Raw genomic sequence first — 18,636 nt, 5'->3', positions numbered from 1 at the left:
AAAAAAATTTCAAGTAAAAATGATAAATAACCAATCACTCACGATACTTCACATAAAATTGTTATGAAAATGAAAATGACCTCATCGAATACAAAACTTTTTCTAGACTCTAGGTTTCATCTAACTAAGCAAACGTTATAGATTTGCCCACGTGCCCACGTGATATCACAATAAAACATAAGGTACTATTATGTGGGCCACACACACACTTCCCCATCAAGCCATCAACTCACTTACACATACACGAACGGTCTAGATTCGTCTACCACAATACATTGTCAAAGCAGGCAATCATTTTTATTTTGTTTTTATTTTTTGTAATTCGCGTCCACGTCAGCCTGATTTGGCGTCTTTCACGATGATACCAATGAGTCAATCTCTACCGTCGGATCACAACCCCACATGAAAACTCATTCTCAACCGTCGATCAAACTCTTATCCGTAATTCATCCAAAAAAAAAAAAAAAAAGTTAAGTAGAAAGATTAATATGAATTGAAAAAAAAAAAAAAACATCGTATATGAAACAACACATTTTCTTCTCTCACTCTCTCTACATACACACACATTTCCTCTCTCTCTCTCTCTAAAATTTGCACACTTTCTCTCTCTAAAAGCCTGTATCTGTATTATCCAGAATAGCAGGTAAGCTTTCTTTGTACTTCGTTACTCTTTATTTGTGTTTTTTTGTTTCGTTTTGTTTAATATGCTTTAGTGTTTTTTGTTTGTTTGTAAAACCCTAATAATGACCATGCAGAACTCTTTGAGGATCTGAGTTTGTTAAGCTAATAATGGATTAATTATGTGAAAGGAGAAAGATCTATAATGATTTTGGATTAAAAATGTGATTTATTTATTTATTGGGTGTTTGATTTTGACTGATTATTTGGTGGGTGTGTTGGGTTTTTATTGATTATTAACATGTTTGGTGAAATGGGTGTTTCTGGGTTTTGGTGAATCTAGGTTTTTTTTGAAGCAACATTTTGAGGATTTTTTCTGGGATGGAAAATGGTGTTGGGGTTGTTGATGGGTATGAAAAGGGAGAGAAGAGTGTGGAAGTTGGGGTGATTGAGGGGAGAGTAGAGGAGGAAGGGAGGGTTGTGGTGGGGTCTGATGAAGTCAAGGATTTGGATGGTGAGGAGGTTTTTGAGGAGGCAATGAGTGACACAAAGGATTTGGAGGAGCATGGTTCATTGGATGGTGGGGTTGGTGGGGGAGATAGGAATGTTGAGGTGGTTGGTGAGTCGGGTTTGCGAGGGGTAGATGAGAATTTGAATGGTGGATATGAGGTTGAGAAGTTTGAGGAGGCGAGTGAGGTTGCATCTTTGGAGGTGGTTGGGAGTATTGAAGACAAGGTGGAATCTTTGGTGGATGGGAAGAGTGTTGATGGGGTGGTGGTGGAGGATGGGGTTGATGAGGGAGGGACTGAAAAGGAGGTAGAGAATGATGAATTTAATGGGTCGAGGGAAGACGTGGTTGTTGATAGTGGAGAAAATGGTGGAAAGGAGGTATCTGAGATTGGTGCTGGTGGAGAAGAGGAAGTCTTGAAGGGTGAGGACGAAGTGGATGTGAAGTCTGGTCTAGTGATTGAAAAGTCTGAAGATAAGGATTCTGATGATGTGAATTTGGAGCAAATGACTGTAGATGAAAAAGCAGAAAGTGGAGGTTGTGATAAGTTGGAAGGAAGTGTTATTGAGTCTCCTGTAGAATCTGAATTGAATAGGGAGATTTTGAATGAAGGTGGTAATGGTGAGGAACTGAAGGAGAATAACTTGGGTACTGAATGCCAAGACAACAGCAGCAGGGAACTGAAAGATGCTATAGCTGGCCTTGTTCCAACCTGCGAAGATGATAGCAGTGATGTACCAAGGGACACTTCATCTTATAAGGACACAGAACATCGGGATTACAGGAATGGGAAAGTGGAAGATACTCAAGTTGGAGTGGATTCCGAGCGTCATGTGGAAACTTCTGAACTGAAAGACATTTCAGTTGATCTGCATACATCTGTGAAAGAAATTTCAGTAATTGAAAGCTCACCTTCTGCTGAATTGTCTAAAACTGAGAATTCTGAAAAGTTTCAGGGTGCTGCAACTGCCTTGAGAGCAGAGGATAATAAAGTTTCTCAACTTCAGCATACTAATGAAGAAGTTCATGAAGCTTCCACCAGCCATGTTGTGGCTGAGGAGATTAAAACGAAGGTAGAAAATACTCAGCAAGAGAAGAAAAGACCTGGAGGTAATGGAGAAGAGGAGATACAGCCAGCACCAGAGCTTGCTTCTTCATTTGGAAAATCCACAAATCCTGCTCCCCCTGCTCGTCCTGCTGGCCTTGGTCGTGCTGCCCCACTATTGGAACCTGCACCTCGGGTTGTTCAGCAGCCTCGTGTGAACGGTAGTGCATCTCATATGCAAAACCAGCAAATCGAGGATGCTGTTAATGGGGATGCTGAGGAGTATGATGAGACTCGGGAAAAACTCCAAATGATAAGAGTGAAATTTTTACGGCTTGCACATAGGCTTGGACAGACTCCACATAATGTTGTTGTGGCACAGGTTTTGTACAGACTGGGATTAGCTGAGCAGTTGCGAGGGAGAAATGGGGGTCGTGTTGGTGCGTTTAGCTTTGACCGTGCGAGTGCAATGGCAGAGCAGCTTGAGGCAGCAGGGCAGGAGCCCCTTGATTTCTCTTGTACAATTATGGTCCTTGGGAAGACAGGAGTTGGTAAAAGTGCAACCATCAATTCGATATTTGATGAAGTTAAGTTCAGCACTGATGCTTTTCAAATGGGTACAAAGAAGGTGCAGGATGTTGTGGGAACGGTGCAGGGGATTAAGGTACGTGTCATTGACACTCCAGGCCTTCTCCCTTCTTTGTCAGACCAGCGGCAGAATGAGAAGATTCTCCACTCTGTTAAGCGCTTTATCAAGAAAACTCCTCCAGATATTGTATTGTATCTTGATAGATTGGACATGCAGAGCAGGGATTTTAGTGATATGCCACTCTTGCGCACCATCACTGAGATATTTGGTCCATCTATATGGTTCAATGCAATTGTGGTCTTAACTCATGCAGCCTCTGCTCCACCTGATGGTCCAAATGGTACTGCTTCTAGTTATGACATGTTTGTGACCCAGCGTTCTCATGTTGTCCAGCAAGCCATTCGTCAAGCAGCTGGAGATATGCGGCTTATGAATCCTGTTTCATTAGTAGAGAACCATTCGGCATGCAGAACAAATAGGGCTGGGCAGAGAGTGCTGCCAAATGGTCAGGTTTGGAAGCCTCATTTGTTACTGCTCTCTTTTGCATCAAAGATTTTGGCTGAAGCAAACGCACTTTTAAAATTGCAAGATAGTCCCCCTGGCAAGCCTTTCCCAAATCGAACAAGAGCACCTCCTTTACCTTTCCTTCTCTCTTCCCTTCTCCAATCAAGACAACAGGTGAAGCTGCCTGAGGAGCAGTTTGGTGATGATGATGATGATGTAGATGATGATCTTGATGAGTCGTCAGATTCCGATGAGGAAACAGAATTTGATGAATTGCCACCATTTAAACGTCTGACGAAGGCCCAGGAGGCAAGGCTCTCTAAAGCTCAGAAGAAGGCATATTTTGATGAGTTGGAATATAGGGAAAAGCTTTTTATGAAGAAGCAGTTGAAGGAGGAGAAAAAGAGACGGAAGATGATGAAGAAGATGGCATCTTCGGCAAAGGATATGCCTAGTGACTTCAGTGAGAATGTAGAAGAAGAAAGTGGTGGGGGCGCATCTTTGCCAATTCCCTCAGCTGATTATAACTTACCTGCTTCTTTCGATTCTGATAATCCTACTTACCGGTATCGCCATCTTGATTCAACCAATCAGTGGTTTGTAAGGCCTGTTCTAGACAGCCATGGTTGGGACCATGATGTTGGTTATGAAGGAATAAATGTAGAAAGATTGTTTGTGGTTAGAGACAAAATACCCTTATCTTTTTCAAGCCAGGTTACAAAGGATAAAAAGGATGCCAATGTCCAACTGGAAGTAGCCAGTTCAATAAAGCACGGTGAAGGGAAAGCAACTTCAGTAGGTTTTGATATGCAGTCTGTTGGAAAGGATTTAGCTTACACTCTACGGAGTGAGACAAGGTTTAGTAATTCTAGGAAGAACAGGGCAACTGCTGGTGTCTCAGTTACTCTCTTGGGTGATGCCTTATCAGCTGGATTGAAAGTTGAAGACAAATTGATTGCTAATAAACGGTTCAGGTTGGTTATGACTGGTGGCGCAATGACGGCTCGTGGTGATGTTGCTTATGGTGGTAGTTTGGAGGCACAGTTGAGAGATAAGGATTATCCTCTTGGTCGTTCTCTTTCAACTCTAGGTCTTTCTGTCATGGATTGGCATGGTGATCTTGCCATTGGTTTAAATATACAGTCACAGATCCCTGTGGGACGGTCTTCAAACTTGATTGCTCGTGCCAATCTGAATAATAGGGGGGCAGGACAGGTCAGCATTCGCTTAAATAGCTCGGAACAGATTCAAATAGCTTTGGTCGGCCTCGTTCCTCTTCTCAGAAAGCTACTTGGTCATCTTCAACAATTGCAGGACAAGTCAGCATTCGCTTAAATAGCTTGGAACCGATTCAAATAGCTTTGGCCAGCCTCATTCCTCTCTCAGAAAGCTACTTGGTCATTTTCAACAATTGCAGTGTAGTCAATGATGAAATTAGGTTATACTGCAGCAGCTTCGCGGTTATAGGAAATAACTTTTAAATGACCATATCTTAATGATCATCATCAAAAGTGAGTGATAATAAGCTGCTTATTTCATCTTCTCTCATCCCAAAAAGTACCTTTTTTTGATTATAGTAATTTAGCTTCTTTGCTAGATATCAGCATTTGATGAATTTTGTGCCCTTTTAATCTACTGGACCAAGTGTTGCAGCTTGTTCATATATGCTTATGTCTAATATCTCTCTATTGGTGTGAAAATTCGTTTTTATTTTTTTTATTTTTTTTAATATCCACAGCGTTTAGTTACTTGGCCTTCCTCACACCCTTTCTGTATTCAAGGTGATTGTTATCACCTTCTCTTGATGTCTAGGATATGATTTCTTTTATTTTTGTTAACACATTGAGGATAGAACAAGGGGTTTTGTTAATCTGTTGTTACTAGTGGTATGTTTGTGAGATGATTGTGAAAATCAATATTATTGATACTATTAACATGATCAAGACAGTTATGTTTACTTAAATAGTGAACTTTTATTCTTTGAATTTACAGAATTTTTGTTACACAAAGTTGAGGGCATATGCCTTAATGATGCAAATCTTAATATACTCCAAGTCAAACTTTCTGTGAGGTTTATAGCTGTTATGTCTTCAACTTATTATTTGTATTCATGTGTCCTAGAGAGTATGATTTCCTTATTTATTTAGGCCCTTTGGCCTTTGTTTCTTTCCCCCCTTAACCCAATGATTTTGGTGGCATGAACAACCCTGTCAACAGAAAGTAGGATATATTTGGGAAATGATACACCTGTTGCATCCTCACACTAAACCCATACCACGTGAGTGATGCCTCGACTTATCATTTTTCATGGAGTTTTGTTTGCATTGTGACAGTTTGAGTGACAAACGCTGAAGTTGTTCCACTGGTATCTGCTTATTAGTTTGTTTATTTCCACTATTTGGCTGATTATGGTGGCTGTCACTGCCAAAAGCCTCGTTTGATAGGCCCTAATTATATTCTTATGGTGGCCAATTAGCCAGTCACATAGCAGCTTAATGGCTGTAAATATTTGTGTGAATGGTCAGTAAGCTCACCTAAAGCAATGTTTTGTTAGTGGCCTTTGATAGTGAAGCTGCTGGACTGTAGAGTTTCACTTATAGGGCTGTCAACTACATTTTGAATTTGTTGTTTTGCTATATATATATATGCTAGGGGACAATTTTTTTACAACATTTTTCACTTGTTTAGGTAACAAGTTGAGTGGAGCAACATCACCTTCGGATGGTTCCATCATTGACACTATTTTTATTATGCACGAATCACAAGAAGTTACATCAGGGGTTATGAAGAAAGTTACGAAAAATTGTCTTCCTTATCTTGTTGTAATTATATATCAAGCAGGAAATTGCTTAATGCCGTCAGGATAAAAATAAGTATAGGGACACAAATTGTTCCACAACTTGTTGAGGTGGCAGGATGTTAGTGGTGAAAAGTGATTGTCCACTACTCATAACTTGCCATCTGAACTAAGTTGCGGAACAAAGTTGTGGAGGATAAGTGTGAACTGATAATCACTCCATTCAAGGTAGCCCCATATGATGAGATAGATGTCTACTGCGCCCCTTGTACTCTAAAATGAGGCTGTCAATTCTTTTCTTTGGTAGGCTAATCTAATGCTGTTCCGTTTGTTCTATGGTCTCACCCTATCTGTTGTTGATGGGCCAAGAAATTTTCAGCCTTAGCTTTCCAAATGAATACATGTGATACCTTGGACCCGTGCTTGTTACCCCTTTGCTCAGGAAATCCTGTGTCCTTCTCATAAAACCGCACCTGTCCTTGGTACTTTTTAATAATTAGAATAAGCCATTAGTTAGTTTCTAATTACTAGGTGCCAAAGGTTTACTGTTTTGAATATCACATCCTTCTTATTTTGGTCTTGCATTCATTATTGATGTTTACTCGGAGCTTTGAAGCTACAATAAGAGATGAAGTAGCAAACAAGGAGTTAGAAGACAAGGTCTTTGAAATGAATTGAGTTGACATACTGTGTTGTTATAGGGGACCCTATTAGCTGTCTGGTAATGGGAACATTAGACAAACAAATAAGATTCTCTACTAGCTTTGTGATGGAATCTTATTTGTGAGCCCAATCAAGATGATCAAATGGCATTTTTATAAGGCATGGATGGTACTTGAACTGGGATATCTTCTGCAACGATTTCCGGGCAATCAAGCAATATTTAGTTTTATTAGCCATGTTCATGAATCTGAGGAAAGCTCAGAAATCCATCAAAGACTTAACAATCTGTTTGTGTTATTTTGTTATGATTTAATGATTTCTGAACTGTGGTTTCAAGTTATAGAAATATGTTTAGGTATGAGCTCTAGTAGAGCAGATCATTGTAGGACAGAGACAAGGCAACACGTCTAATGGTAGCTGGTTTTGTTGAAGTGGTCAATCACTGCTTTTACAACAAAATGATAAAAAATATCAATTCTACTTTTACATTTAGAAAGAGTGGTGTGCAAGAGCATCTTACTTTATAGCAAAATGGTGTAAGTATCAGTCATGTAATGGTTTGTCCTCAAAACTGGCCACAAAAACCATTCTTTTGAGGATTAGGATTGATTGATTTACCATAAATTTAAAGTCTTAAAGGCTTTATCAAAAAGAAGCTTTAGGCCTAAGCTCCTTTAGTTTTAAACCTATTCTCTGCAAAATCTCTTTCAATTTTAAATGTATCTCACTAACAATTTTCAAAAACACAAAATATCCAAATAATGCTATATTCACAAGTACAACACATTCAACAATGCAAAACATAAAAATGATTCCAACAAAATAAGAGAGTCCCAATAAAGAAAACGAATTTGGTATAGAGATGAACAAGCACCATGTGACCCTTTGAAAGAGAATATAGACTACATTATTATAGCTCAATAATGCATAGCCACAACATGGTACTCGACAATAGCATCCCCAGAGGTAAGATTGAGAAAATGTGTCTTCGCTTGCACAAATCCACGTGCCAATCGGAAAGCACCAGTCCCACCTATGATTGGCATCTCACGGATTGAATGAAACACTGCATTCCTGCCCAAAATAGTGAGACCGCTACCATTGAATTTCCCAGTTGTGAAAAAAAGGTTCATGGCCAAAAGTAGGCCCAATTCTTGTAGGCCAGCTGACCCATATAGACCTTGAGCTCGACCCACAAGCTTGGAGGTGGATTCAGGTCCTTCTGTTAATGGGTCATCAAAAATGTTGATTAGTCCAAACAAGGTGGGTGATTTCTTAGTCCTTGATGCTTCAGCTACTTCCACTGCACTTGGGTTTTTGCCTGATAGTGTGTCATGAAAGTAAAAATGGAGCCTAGAGACTTTCTCTTCGCCATGATGAAGCTTTTGGATCCATTCATCAACTTCTTTGGGCTCATCATTGGTGCTTTGCACCAATTGCATGGCCATGCTTAGAGAGAAAAGCAATAGGACTAGAGCTAGCTTTGTCATTTTCTCTTTCACTCACACAACAAAAGGTTAGAGGATAGGTAGGCTTTTTATAGTGGAAAGAATCAGAATCATTTTCACCCTTTTAACTTTGGTTTTGTCAAAGGTATCATGTGTCTGTGACTTGTGCAATCATGTGAACCATGCCTCATTATGGAGATGTGCTTGCATTAATATCAGCCGAAAAGGATACTTGATTGAGACGTGCAAGATTGTGGAAGCAAAATATTTGGTATCCGAAAAATAATGTTAAGAGCACAATATTTTTTATATGATATATTGTGATTTTTTTTTGGATGTGACTAATTGTGGGTGGAATGATATAATTTTTGAAGTTGTGATCTATAATTAATGGTGTTACAGTTCATTCTTAATCTTGGAATCAAATCAAATTACAACATTTCTTTTTTGTTTTCCCAAATATTAAATACTACTATTTTTTTTTAATATTTTCATCACAGGGTTTGACCAAAAGGTCACTATTTTTATTTTCCACCTACCTTAGCCGGACAAACTTTTGGCTAATTGGTTTCTTAGCATTTTAAAATATGCAATAGGGTTAAGATTTAAGCCAATGTCAAGACCAATTAGGCATCTTAATGCAATAATGCTTTAATCTACCTGTCTACCATCAATAATTTTTTTGAGGAAAATGTGTGTAGCTTGGCTAATTGTACTATCATCAAGAAACAGCTCAAACAGAAAACAATAAGCTTACCAAGTTACCAACTTGCGAGAACAAAAAGTCACAAGCACAACAGCTTAATAATTTTAACAGTCATCTATATTGATTGTATTTTATGCATGAGAACGTACATTACTCAGTGACCAAGAACATTTGGTCCAGTGCTAATAGATGAGTCTATATGAAAGTAATAAGTTATTTTAATCACAGTTTATCATGTTATAATGAAAAAAATTATGTATAAAACATGACTGTTAAGAGATAGAACTCTCTGTATTAGTCAAGTTTCTCTTTAATGAAATTTCTTTCTTCAAGTAAAAAAAAAAACCATGACTATTTTTAAAAAGTTTCACAATTGCATTTTTTATTTTTATTTTTATTTTTTAAAGAGTTAAAACGGCAATTTTATTGATATATGAATATCTAATTGCACCGGAGGCATTGTGAATGTGAGGCCTTCTTCAATACACTGAAATGGTCCAATGACTCTTGGGTAGACACAAATTATGGGTCCGAGCTTGGAGCTCTAACGACATTTTGGAAAATATTCCTTGTTCCTTCGATATATAATTCTTTTTGGGTTAAAACTAGATAAAATGTTACTATTTTAAGCTAGATAAAATGTTATTAATTTTAATGGAAAAATATATTTTCAATTTCCCGTTGTAACTATCAAATTATTCAAAAACCCACAAAAAAAAAAAAAAAAAAATGCTTAACATTAACGCACCTCTAAATCTAATTGCTGTATTGATGCTAATGTTTTTTGAAGTTAGCAACATCCTTGAAAAATGTATTGAAAGAAAGCAGTGGTGGCTCTAAAATTTTTTTTTAGGGTGGTCACTAAGAAATTTAATTATACAAAATCTAATAAAGAGACAACTTAAATATATAAATGTCACAAAAAAATCGCACAAATAAATGAAATATTACAATTTTTTTTGTACTAACAAAGTGAAAGGAAAAAAAAAGGAAGACTAATAAGAAATAAAGTGGAAATTGAAAATTGAAAATGCTAAATTGAGAACAATAAAGTGACCACAATATTTTCATAACAAATCTTATGCAACAAGCTGTTATTGATAGACAAAACATATCGATGTTGAGCCCAAATTAAAATTAGTAATAGCTTACCACATAATATTTATTGTGAAAATATTATGGATGTAACATTACTCTTATTTTTGTTGAACGTAAATTCTATGATTCTCAGGTCAGAGTGTTTAACATTTTTATTAGAGTAGTCAAAATAGGTTAATTTAATGTATAATAATTTTTTTTGTAAGTATATGTAGGGACACGTTTTGCGTCAAACCGCTGTAGAGTTGGGTTCGCACATAAATGGGCCCATACAATATCATTTGTAGAGAGTGGGATCGAAAGGCTAAGTCGTGTTTACCCGGCGGTGGTTTTGTTAAGGAGCTCATACATGATTCAGGTGTTTTCACCTCTGGAACCCCCTCCCCCTTTTTCCCATGGGACTGGAGCGCCCCCTCTTTAGGTTACATATTTTTCTTTTATACTAGCATACGTTCAATTTCCTTCGTCCACGTGTAGGGTCGACCTTTCCAAGACTGATACTTGTCCCATCTGTCCCAGACCTAAGTCGTTGGGTGTAGCTGATAAAGCTAAAGAGCATAGCTCTTTTAGGTGCCAAGTTCAGTCTGGGAAAGGCAGTAAGGGCAGCCTGTCCTAGATATTTCAGATTTTCTTTTAAGATTGTCCCTATGCCTCTTTTGCCCCTTTTTCTTGGTGGAGCTTTGGACCAAGCCGAGGGCTGCACCGTCCTCGGCTGTCTCTCTGGGCCCATGTGTGCTTTACACTAATGAGCTTGGACTACCATCTTCTTCGGATTGGGCCTTAAAGCTTCCATGAACAAATGGGCTTGGCCCATATATTGTTGGGCCCCACAGTATATATGTACAATTATTATTATTTTTTATTATTATTTTTATTTTTAAGTAAGGGTGGTCACAGAATATATTGGTTTAAACTAATTATTTATATAATTTTTTTTTTTTTTGCTAAGTATAAAAAAAAAATTGGCAAGTGAGGGTGGTACTGGGACCACTCTCACAAACAAGTGGAGCCGCCATTGAAAGAAAGAAAGAAAGAAGTGGGTAAAAAATAATTAGCAACAGAAAATGCTCAATGCTCAATCTCATACATTGTGCATGAGTGAACACCAAAATCAAGATAGGAAAAAAAGAAGAAAAAGATAAGACTGTGTGATCTTCAGAGACCATTAACTTGTCTACTCAAATAGTGTTAGAATAATATATAGTAAAATGATTAAATTAATTATTTTTTAACAATTTTAAACTTTTGAAATATTTGATAATTTATTATACAGTACCTTTGATTTCGGTTCACTAATGCATATAAATGACACAGCTCAAGAAGTGCAAATCTCTTGCTTCAACATCACCGTGTCATAAGAAAAAAAAACATGTGCCTATAAATTTGGGGAAATGAGTTGAATTTCAATTCCTCTATATGAGAAAAAATATATATTTTGTTTCCAATATACATTACTTCTCACTCATAATATATAGGTCCCATTGATACACTGATTCCACTTATATGCGGAATCCACATATTGTGATTTGTGAATAATACCACTACCTCCTATGTATATATATTCTTAGCAACAAAGTTCAATGCTATGCATCGGATGAGAAAACATTGTATCAAAAGTGCCTGAAGGACTTGCAGTAATTGGAAGAGTTGGATGACATTGAGTTTACAAAGGCTGTTAATGTTTTTAGGGATAATAGAAATGCAAATTATGCAACCTGGTTGAGGTCTCTTTGGCTTGTAAAGTTATCATATATAGATGCAACAGCGTTTTTATTTTTTGGAGGCCATAGCTGCAGATTCTTTAATGCCTCCAACAAATTAAAAAAGTCCAACAAAGTAGATGAATTTGTTATTGAAATGAACGAGCACTATGTGATCCTTTGAAAGAGAATATGGACTCCATTATTATAGGCTTGGAGCTCAATAATGTATAGCCACAACATGGTACTCGATAATAGCATCCCCAGAGGTAAGATTGAGAACATGTGTCTTTGCTGTCACAAATCCACGTGCCAATCGGAAGCACCAGTCCCACCTACAATTTGCATCTCACGGATTGGATGAAACACTGCGTTCCTGCCCAAAATAGTGAGGTTGCTACCATTGAATTTCCCAGTTGTGAAAAAAAAGTTCATGGCCATAAGTAGGTCTAGTTCTTGTTGGCCAGCTGACCCATATAGACCTTGAGCTTGACCCACAAGCTTGGAGGTGGGTTCAGGTCCTTCTGTTAATGGGTCATAAAAAATGTTGACTAGTCCAAACGAGGTGGGTGATTTATTAGTCGTTGATGCTTCAGCTACTGCCACTGTGCACTTGGGTTTTTGCCTGAGTGTGTGTCTTGATAGTAAAAATCGAGCCTAGAGACTTTCAACTTGGCATGATTGAGCTTTTGGATCCATTCATCAAGTTCTTTGGGCTCTCCATTGGTACAAAGCACCAATTGCATGGCCATGCCTAGAGAGAAAAGCAATAGGACTAGAGCTATCTTTGCCATTCCCTCTTTCACTCTCATGACAAAAGGTTAGAGGATAGGTAGGCTTTTTAAAGGATCAGATTTATTTTTTCCATGGGTATTTACATCAGTTCCGTGTATAATAGAAAAAATATGTAGAATTTATGTAGTTTTGCCTAAAAACAACTCATATCAGTGTATAATTGTGTAAATTTATATTGACACTATTTATTTTATATTTAGTTATTTATTTATTTTTTATGTATCTCAATGATGAAGGAAGATATAATAGTAAATAGTGGTTGATGTGTGTGAAGAAAAAGAAACAATTTCAAAAATTAATAAAATTGACATTATAATGAAATGTAGTATAAAATAGATGATCTAATGTGGGGTGTTTTAAAAAGAGAATGTAAAATAGAAAAAATAGGTCCTTATACTAAAATAAACAAAAAATTTTGTACAAGCTAATGTGAATGCTACCTTTTGTTTTGTCCACGCTATAGCATGTGTTGTGACTTGTGAAGTGTGAACCATGCCTCATTATGGATATGTGCTTGCATTAATATCAGCCAAAAGGAATACTGATTGAGAGACGTTCAAGATTAAGGAAGCAAAATAATTGGTATCAGAAAAATAGTGTTAAGCACAAAATAATTTTTATACAACATTGTAATTTTTCTTTTCCGAATGTAACTAATTGTGGCTGGAATGATATAATTTTTGAAGTTGTGATCAATAATTAATGGTTTTAAAAATCTAATCCAACTTGCTGATTATTTCATTCTTAGATCTTGGAATTAAAAAAAAAAAAAAAAACAAAAATGTGGGAAGTAAGAAGGATTCTATGGAAAGACCTTTAGTGAATATATATAAGTTCTGAAATTTTGATAATAGATTTTTAGTTGAAGCAGAATCTAAATTTATGAAACTTAGATGATAAAATTTTAGTTAAATTAAATTATAATTAAATCTTATCCCTTGATTTGAAAAAATATATCCTAACAATTAATAATATATTTTTTTAAAATAATTAATAAAACGTAAGATACAACTTGAGGGGGATTAGATATATATATATATATATATATATTTTTTTTTTTCTAGAGAGGGAAGTTAAAAAAATTTATAATAGACTTTTAGTCTGAATAGAATTTAAACTTGTTAAAATTTAAATGATAAAGTTTTACATAAATTAAATTATTGTTAATTTTATCCCTTAATCTAAGGAAATATATCCTAAAAATTAATAAAAAATTAATTTAATAATTAATGAGAGTAGTTGTTTATTAGGAAAAAAAATGTTTGAGAGAGAGAGAGAGAGAGAGAGAGAGAGAGAGAGTATCATGTAAATTTATCAACTCCTATGAATCAATACAATATGTACATCCTTCCAATACAAATACATATGCATAAGTTGTAACTAAAAAAAAAAAAAAAAAAAAAAATTGAAAACAAAACAAAAAACAAAAAAACGTGGGCTGCAATAGAGATTCTATGGAAAGACCATTGATGAATATATAAAAGTTTTGAAATTTTGATAATAGATTTTTAGTTGGAGTAGGATTTAAATTTCTGAATCTTAGATGCATGTTGTATGTTTTGTTACTTACTTTATTTAAAGAAATTGATACAAACAAATAAGTTGTCTCTATTAACTGAAAGTTATACGTATGTTGCATGTTTTGTTAAAACACTTATTGTTACTTTATTTAAATAAATTAATAAAAACAAATAAGTTGTCTCTATCAATTGAAACATAGATGCATGCTGCATGTTTTATTAAAACACTTATTGTTATTTTTATCTAAAATACATGTTGCATGTTTTGTTAAAATACTTCTTGTTAATTTATCTAAAGAAATTAATAAGAACAAATAAGTTCTAATCTTTATCAGCTGAAACTTAGATGTATGTTGCAAGTTGTCGAGGATGTTTTGTGACAAGGGCCAAAAATGCAAGAACGACCCAAATCTCCCTCTTAGGTTTGTTAGATTTTTTTGGTTAGTGGAGAGTCAAGCCCAAAAATCACAATGTATAGCAAACAAAGGCTAATGGTACTTTGTGTAAAGAGAAATCAAAATAATCCGAAATACATGAAAATGTATAAAAAATACATAGGTCCGAAACTTCGACACTTAGTTAGCTAGAAGAGGAAATTGAGAGAGGACATAAGGAAGAGAGGGAAAGTTTCCATATACCCATATTCCCCCCCTAAGCTTTGAAATTTTGAGAATGTATCCTGATTGAATGAGCTTTCGCTCTAAAGTTTAATAACAAAAATGTAGAAAAATGCATAAAAACAATAGGTTCAAAACTTCGTCTCACGGTTAGTAAGAAGAGGAAATTGAGAGAGGTCGTGAGGAAGAGAGGGAATGTTTTCTTGTACCCATATTTCCACTCCTAAGTTTCAGAATTGTGAGAATCATTGCTGGCTGAATGAGCTTTCGCTATAAAGTTCAAGTTATATGGGGAAAATGTGATTGGGTTCTTTTGAATCTGATTAGGGGCTTTTATATTCATTTTTGGGTGCTCTTAGTGATTGGGTTTTAGACTAAAAGATGAGCTCTGGACCTCCAAGTTGCTAAATTGATGGTTTTTTTTTTTTTTTCTCCATTCCTATGTTTTGAATTAATAGATTTTTGATTAGGCCTTGATCATGCATAATTTTCTTTTTCTCCATGTTTATGTTTATCATGAATTATTAGCCAGCTTATTTTCCCTAATTTATTTCAATTCAACATATATTTTCCCTAATTATAGTTTATTAAAACCAAGTTTGATGAATTTGGTAAGGATGGAGTGTAAAACTTATGTATTACATCATTTAATAAGAGATTGTTACATTAGCATTTTACTTAAAATTTAATACATCATACCACACTTAATAACATCTCAATAAACTCCTAATTTGGTTGGATTTATATTTGGGTATTAGAATTGACTAGCATGTAATCCATGCAAAACGCATGGATGCATTTAAAATTAAACACAATTTTTATTATAAAAATATAAATAACTAGTCAAATTATTTTTAAAAAATAGCATGTAACACATGCATACGTATAGATACATTTAAAATTAAATAAAATTTTTATTATAAAATATAAATAATTAGTAAATTTTTTTTTTAAAAAAAAGTAAATGTAAATAGTCACATATTAAAATTCTTACCTATACTTATGATTTTTTTTCCTAATTTTTAATAAGATAGAACATGTAGTGATTTTTTTTTTTTGATGCAGTAATTTTTATTAAGTATATGTGATTGTTTTTTTTTTTTTTTTTTTGGTTAATCTTATAGTTCATTAATATTAGATTCTTAGTATTTTGCACTCATTAACTCACTTGGTACAAAAATTAAAAAACTTAAATGAATAATTATGGTGTGATCCCCTATAAATTTAGACACATGGCACAAAATTAGATTCTAATTTCAAATTCTAATTGAACTTTTTCTAAGCTTTACCTATTAATTATAAATAAATAAATAAATAAATAAATAAATAAATAAATATATATATATATATATATATATATAGATTAGGTGTGGTTATGCTTATTTTTAAATATGTGATAAGATGATGTGCCATGTTGGGATTGAAGGAGTAAAACATGAGTTTTACACCACATCCTTACAGAATTTAATCTCATTAAAACCTTACTAATTAAAGTGCTCAAAACAAGTTTTTCTAAATGGACACTAGAATAATTAAAAAGGGAAGAGAATAAAGTTCATACTCACCTAATGTTAAAAAATATAATATACAAGATGAGAAAAATTCTTATGTAATGTGTGAATGAAAATTTTGTGTCACTTGATCACATCATTTAAACAATTAGATGAGGAGTATTATACAAACAAGTAATTGATATTGTTACAGGATTTATTCATAAAGTATTTCTTGAAATTGCGGAGGAAACTAAAGTTTAATAAATAAAAAAATTATAATAAACTCTATTGTGAACTTGAGAGAATATGAAGTGTCGTTCGTATGCCTAGTAGAAAGAAGTAAGAAAAATGGTGGTAATTTCACATTGTTCACTTAGGGGAAGAAACATTTTAGTTTTGTTAATTGGAGTTGAGAATCACACACTGTATATGTTTAAGACTTGGATTACATGACCGATAATTCCACATTAGGTACTTGAATGTGATTTTGCAATATTTGAAATTGTGCTATATGATTTTCACTGCGGTTGTAAATCAATTTCAAAGCATCTACGCCTAAATTAGTTTTTGCAATAAAACTCAGAAATCAAAAAATGACAAAACCTTGTTCATGAAGAAGTACAGAAGACAGTTTTCTTTAATATTGATTGTCTCTCACGGTTCTCTCAAATTACGTATTTTTTATTATTATATTACAAAATAAGAGTTAGTACTTTCCTATGATAATAACATCCATTGAGGGACAAAATATATACTTGATGCATCATAAGTTATATAAAAAATAATGGAGTTGCTTAATCATAGGGAAATCAATATAATTCAACTTATAAAAAAAAACATAAAATTAAACCAATTCATATCAATATAGTTTTAGGGAGTTGCTTAAATAATATTGTGACCTAAAATTAGTTTACCAACTCACATCAAACAAATAAAATTAAACCATAAGACATAGCACATATAAGGGATCATGACAGGAAGACAAAATAAGAAAGGGCCAATTAACAAGACTGAATAAAATCTAGCCTTAGTGAACCACTGTAACATTGTAGCCAACTATAGCATCGCCGGTGGTGAGATCAATCCAATGTGTCTGAGCAATGGCATAGCCACGCGCTAGCCGGAAAAGCCCAGTTCCACCGACGATTGGCATCTCTCGAACCGGATGCATAGCCGAGTTCTTGCCAAGAAGGCTAATAGAGCTACCATTGTAGATGCCATCTATGAACCCAAAGTTCATGGCCATGATCAGTCCCATCTCTTGCTGTCCTGCAGACCCATATAGTCCTTGAGCCCGGCCCAAGAGCTTTGAATTTGGATCAGGTGTCTCAGTCAATGGATCATCTGCCATCATGATAACACCAAATAGTGTTGGAGATTTCTCAGTTTTAGTAGCTTCAGCCACCCTAACTGCACTTGGGTTCTTCCCACTGAGTGTGTCATGGAAGTAGAATTGGATGTTGGTCACTGTCTCCTTTTTCCTTTGGAACTTAACCCTTGTTGCCCATTTCTCTTCCTTGAAGCTTTGAGCGAATGTGATGTTTGCCACTAGGGAGAATAGCAATGCTATTAGTACAACACTAAGTTTTGCCATTTCTCTCTTCCTCAATTTGACTAGCAAAAGTTTTGTGAAATAGATTAAAGGTTAGGGGAACCTTTATAGGGGACATAAGGGATTTGGCTCTGCAAAGTCTTATATAGAGCATGTGAAAGCATCAGAGGTCGTTTAACTACAACAGGAAGAAATAAATTTTTGCCACCCCTTTTAAGGGGTCCGCTTTGTTTTTGAGTGGGGCAACTTCCTTTTTTAATTTACAAAAGAGACTTCCTCTAGATCTGTCTTTCCTTGCTTATGGAGGAAAGAAATTGAAAAATCTGACCCAAATCTATGAATCACTACCTATGTTTGAGTTTGACCAAAGCTCAATGAAATTATTTATTTATTTTTCTGTTAAATTATTAAAAAAAAAATTACTTTTTTATAAATAAAAATGTCTGAGTTACTATCAATTTTATTGTAAAAGGTTTATATATTGACATGGTAATGAATGTGATTAGTGTCATTTCAAGTTTACATTGCTTTTTTTTTTTTGGGTGATTTTTTATTAAAAAAATTAATTACATTTTTTATGATTGGTAGCACATAAGTTTGTATTATTTATATAATAAAATTTTGTAATATCCTTAGTATAGAAGGACTTTGAGAGCGAAAAAGTGAAAGACAAAAAAGACATTAATTTGTCACTAATATACACCTGTAAAGAATAATTATGATACATTATATTTAATACACAAAGTGATTGTAGCCTCAAAAATGCTTGCACAAGAAAACAATTTTCAATTTGTTTGGTTGCCCGACTCTAATGCACATTCGCTCACCTAACCAAAGACTCAAAGAGTATGTTATGTTTCAAAAAAGGTATGCGCTTTTTGTTCACGTAATTAATTATGAACGCTTTCCCTATTTGTCTGCTAACGATGACATGACTTAGATGATCATCTTAGGGTCCCATTGATTTGAAGCCATGATGCATT

At 34.7% G+C, this 18,636-nt stretch overlaps 3 protein-coding genes and 1 pseudogene across 4 annotated transcripts; 1 reads left to right on the top strand and 3 right to left on the bottom strand.

Moving 5' to 3' along the window:
* Nucleotides 1-509: 509 nt before the first annotated feature.
* LOC126705923 (translocase of chloroplast 120, chloroplastic) lies at nt 510-6,479 on the top strand. 2 transcript variants are annotated; one of them, XR_007648460.1, is made up of 3 exons: nt 510-643; nt 962-4,775; nt 5,953-6,479. XR_007648460.1 is itself a non-coding variant. In XM_050405147.1 (2 exons), exon 2 carries the CDS (start codon nt 1,000-1,002, stop codon nt 4,597-4,599), a length of 3,600 nt encoding a protein of 1,199 aa, XP_050261104.1. In that variant the 5' UTR covers nt 510-643; nt 962-999; the 3' UTR covers nt 4,600-4,964. The 2 variants fall into 2 exon arrangements, 1 of the variants encoding a protein (XP_050261104.1); XM_050405147.1 differs by lacking the exon at nt 5,953-6,479 and having other exon boundaries at nt 962-4,964.
* Nucleotides 6,480-7,475: 996 nt separating this feature from the next.
* LOC126705924 (dirigent protein 22-like) lies at nt 7,476-8,246 on the bottom strand. Its single transcript, XM_050405148.1, has one exon. The coding sequence runs from the start codon at nt 8,212-8,214 to the stop codon at nt 7,642-7,644; it is 573 nt and encodes a 190-aa protein (XP_050261105.1). The 5' UTR covers nt 8,215-8,246; the 3' UTR covers nt 7,476-7,641.
* A 3,650-nt stretch (nt 8,247-11,896) lies between these two features.
* Nucleotides 11,897-12,470, bottom strand: LOC126706695 (dirigent protein 22-like; annotated as a pseudogene).
* A 4,466-nt stretch (nt 12,471-16,936) lies between these two features.
* Nucleotides 16,937-17,783, bottom strand: LOC126706700 (dirigent protein 23-like). Its single transcript, XM_050406234.1, has one exon. The coding sequence runs from the start codon at nt 17,693-17,695 to the stop codon at nt 17,129-17,131; it is 567 nt and encodes a 188-aa protein (XP_050262191.1). The 5' UTR covers nt 17,696-17,783; the 3' UTR covers nt 16,937-17,128.
* Nucleotides 17,784-18,636: the final 853 nt, after the last annotated feature.

The sequence above is a fragment of the Quercus robur genome, chromosome 11 (genome assembly GCF_932294415.1).
Source record: "Quercus robur chromosome 11, dhQueRobu3.1, whole genome shotgun sequence".
Taxonomy (NCBI): domain Eukaryota; kingdom Viridiplantae; phylum Streptophyta; class Magnoliopsida; order Fagales; family Fagaceae; genus Quercus; species Quercus robur.
Note: the sequence above shows the minus strand (reverse complement) of the source record. Positions and strands in the feature narration are given on the sequence as shown.